Here is a 3,514-nt window from a genome sequence, read left to right as displayed (position 1 = left end):
TTTACCCAATAAAATTCTTATTTGGTTTTAAATTTTTTAAAATCAAATCAAGAGATACAATTGTCCAACTTATTCTATTCACAATAGTATGATTCAAATTTTAAATGTTAAGGGATTTAACGTCTAGACCAATCCAATCTGTAGTTGGTAACATCTTTAATATTCAAGCCATTTCCAGTTTGTATCATTTAAAATTTGGGTAAATTACTTGTTTAGTACATAAAATATCAGTTTTAGTTTATTTTAGTACCTAAACTTTTAATTTTTCAAAATCATATCCAAAGTTTAGTTTATGTTTCATTTTAGTACCTCGTCGTTAAAAACTTTAGTTTTTATTTTATTTTAATATCACGTTCAGAATTTAACATTAATTTTGAAAAGATTGAAAGTTAGGTACTAAAACGGACCAAAACTGATAGTTTTTAATAGCGTGTACTAAAATGAAATAAAAATTAAAAGTTAGATATGATTTTAAAAAATTAAAAGTTTAAGTACTAAAACTGATAATTTATGTACTAAATGCGTAGTTGACCCTTAAAATTTTATGTGCTCAATTCATTATCAGTTTGGATAACTTCGAGTTTTTATCAATTAGATTCAAATAAGTTCAAATTTGAATAATTTCGGATTTCGATTACACTAAATCTGAGTGGTTTCAAATTATTTATTTAGATAATTTCATATTCGTATTGAATTGATTTGGATGATTGAATATTAAAATGAAATGAAATTATTTTGCTTTTAATTTAGATTAATATGATTGAATGAATGTATATAGGGGTCATTACCGCCATTTTTAATTTTCTTTTACATTAATTGGAACTAATAATTACAAGTTTTACATTCTAATCCCATATATTTGCTTAATTACAATTTTGGCTTCCAAAATTTCGCTTTTAGATCTTAACGTTAAAATTGTGAATTAATCACGTAATTTTTTACTCAAATCTAAGATTCAATAAATTTCTTCAAATTCTTTTATAAAAAGTTTATGGGTAAATTCTCAATATGACCCTCGAACAGTACACAAAATTCCGACGTGGAAATAGTTATCTGAAATGGATTAGAATAAAAATATTTATTAAAAATAACAATATTTAGGTCCACGACCACATTATTATTTAACTTTAGATCCATATAATTAAATTTAGATCCATTTTTTAATTTTCTTCGATTTCATTATTAAGACTTACATCAGTGGATCGATCGATTATAATTTTAATGCGTTGGTGGGTGGTGAAAAGAATGACCCTTAATCCACCTTTATAATCTTGTCTTTTACGTCGCTATGAAAACGGAGTAAATGTGAAGCTAGCATATAGCTTTTCTGATTTTATATGGTTAGGGTTTAAGAAAAATGAATTCGGGTTAGATCATGTTGAGATTTGTAAAAGATAAGGGATTGAGTGAAAATTTTCTGACCCAACAGTATATATTTTTTCTATACATTTAGAGATAATTACTGTAATGTATTTTTATATGTATGTTTTTCAATTAGATATTTATTTTATCGAATAAAAATTAAATCTTTTTATATTTACATCAGATCAAATTTAAATGAAAAAAATATACTCACCGAATCAAATCGAGTTGACCAAAAACTCATCCATTGTCATCTCCGGGTGCCACGAGAGGCTTGTAAAAAGTAGAAGGAAGCCCCTCTTCCTTTGAAGACGGGTAGTAGAATATTTTCTTGTCCTTTAATCATTAAATTTTTTTATAAAATTATTATTAATTTTTATTAAACTATTATAAAATAACTATTAAATTTATTGAACTCTTACTCATATCATAAATCACAATAATCATTTTTAGTATAAACAACGCTTAACTAATAACGTCGAGATTCAAATCCCGAATCTTACAATCATACTAACTAACATGTGGGATGAAGGAGATTCATGGTGATTGAATCCATATGGAGATCATGAATCCTTAAACCATGACTAGTTGTCGTTGAGCTTCGATCCTCAGTTCTTCCTTCATTTTTCTGATGAATTCATCGAACCTTTTGTTCAGCTCATCATCTGTGCTCGACTCCTTCGAATCTTCGTCTTCAACAAAAATACCATTTTCCATCAAAATATCCAAACCCCATTTTTCACCATCTTTTTCTTGGTCCTCCTCATGTGTTTCTTCCATTGAAGTACCGTTCCTTAATGCTTCGTCTTTCTGCAGCAACGGTGCCTTGTTCTCCAAGGCAATGGACTGATTGAATCGGGGAACATCTTCAAAGCTCGTGCAACACTGATCGCCGTCGTCATTGTTGTCATGATCAAGAATACGGAAATTATCGTGCTCCGATGAACCGATGAATCCCGAGAATTTCGCAAGGAAAACGAGCAGGCCATTGCAGAGAAGGAACATGCAGTTCTTATCTATGTTGTGGCTGAACAGCTGGAAAGGGAGTGTATCATGTAGGTTTAACGTAAAACAATAATGGAGCAATGACAGCCAATATGAACGAGAAAACAAGAGGGAAAAAACTGAAACTGAGAGGACCAATTGAGTAAATTTCCCATGAAACAAAGATTGCTGCTTCTGGTTTTCTCTTTGTTCCATGTTTTGGAACTCTCTTTTGGGTGTTCGTGTTTGAAGTTTCATATAAGATATGAAAGGGAAACTATGAATCTTACCCCTTTTATAGAGGGACCAAATCAACGTGATTTAAAGATAATTGGTATAACACTCCCTTCTCTATAACTTTTTTTTATAATTAGATCTCTATTTTACTTAATAAAAATAAGAAAAATATAATATTTGTTTCGAGTCGGGTTAGATATAAGTTTTTATCCTAAATTTCAAATTGAGTTCCGGGTCAAATGAAACCTCTCTCAATTTGGGTAGATTAAAGTAAATGGAGTATGTTTCTCAGGTCAGGTTGGATTGACCGAAAACTCGATTCGACTCGTTGCCACTTAAATCTTTAAAGTAAATATTAGAAATTCAAATCATGATATTATGGTTATGGTTAAAAATGGATTGGGGGATCATTTATATAACAATTTAATTTAATATAAATTAATTGATGAATAAGATACTAATGATGTTAACTTACCAGCAAAGATGAGCTTTCAAGAATATTATCTGATGTGTATGCAATTCAATCATGCCACTTTGCATTTGGGGCTTGACATTTCTTCACTTGCTTGATAATTTAAAACTTTGTTGTTGTCATCTATTTTAGGTATTGTTTTACCAAGTTGAGATTGATAGTTTTGATACATAATTGAGATTGAATAATTAATGTTGTAATATTTTTAAGGGTAAAGTACACAAACGATCCCTAGACTATAGGAAGTTATTTTATTGAATCCCTCAATTATTAAAGTTATAAAATAGTCACTAAACTATTCATATATTCCAAACTTATATTTTTTCCGTTAAAAAATTGTCGACTGACTGGATTGAACGTTAACATTGTTGATTGTGATATGATAAAAATATGATCGCATAAACCGTTTTAGCTATATTTTGTTGATATAATCTCCATTATATTATGCAATCAAGTTAG

The 3,514-nt window shown here is 29.2% G+C and overlaps 1 protein-coding gene across 1 annotated transcript; it reads right to left on the bottom strand.

Annotated features, from left to right (window-relative positions):
* Window positions 1–1,935: 1,935 nt before the first annotated feature.
* On the bottom strand, window positions 1,936–2,562 carry LOC120129783. Its single transcript, XM_039147200.1, has one exon. It carries the CDS (start codon window positions 2,560–2,562, stop codon window positions 1,936–1,938), a length of 627 nt encoding a protein of 208 aa, XP_039003131.1.
* Window positions 2,563–3,514: the final 952 nt, after the last annotated feature.

The sequence above is a fragment of the Hibiscus syriacus genome, unplaced genomic scaffold (assembly GCF_006381635.1).
Source record: "Hibiscus syriacus cultivar Baekdansim isolate YM2019G1 unplaced genomic scaffold, ASM638163v2 tig00110503_pilon, whole genome shotgun sequence".
NCBI lineage: Eukaryota > Viridiplantae > Streptophyta > Magnoliopsida > Malvales > Malvaceae > Hibiscus > Hibiscus syriacus.
Note: the sequence above shows the minus strand (reverse complement) of the source record. Positions and strands in the feature narration are given on the sequence as shown.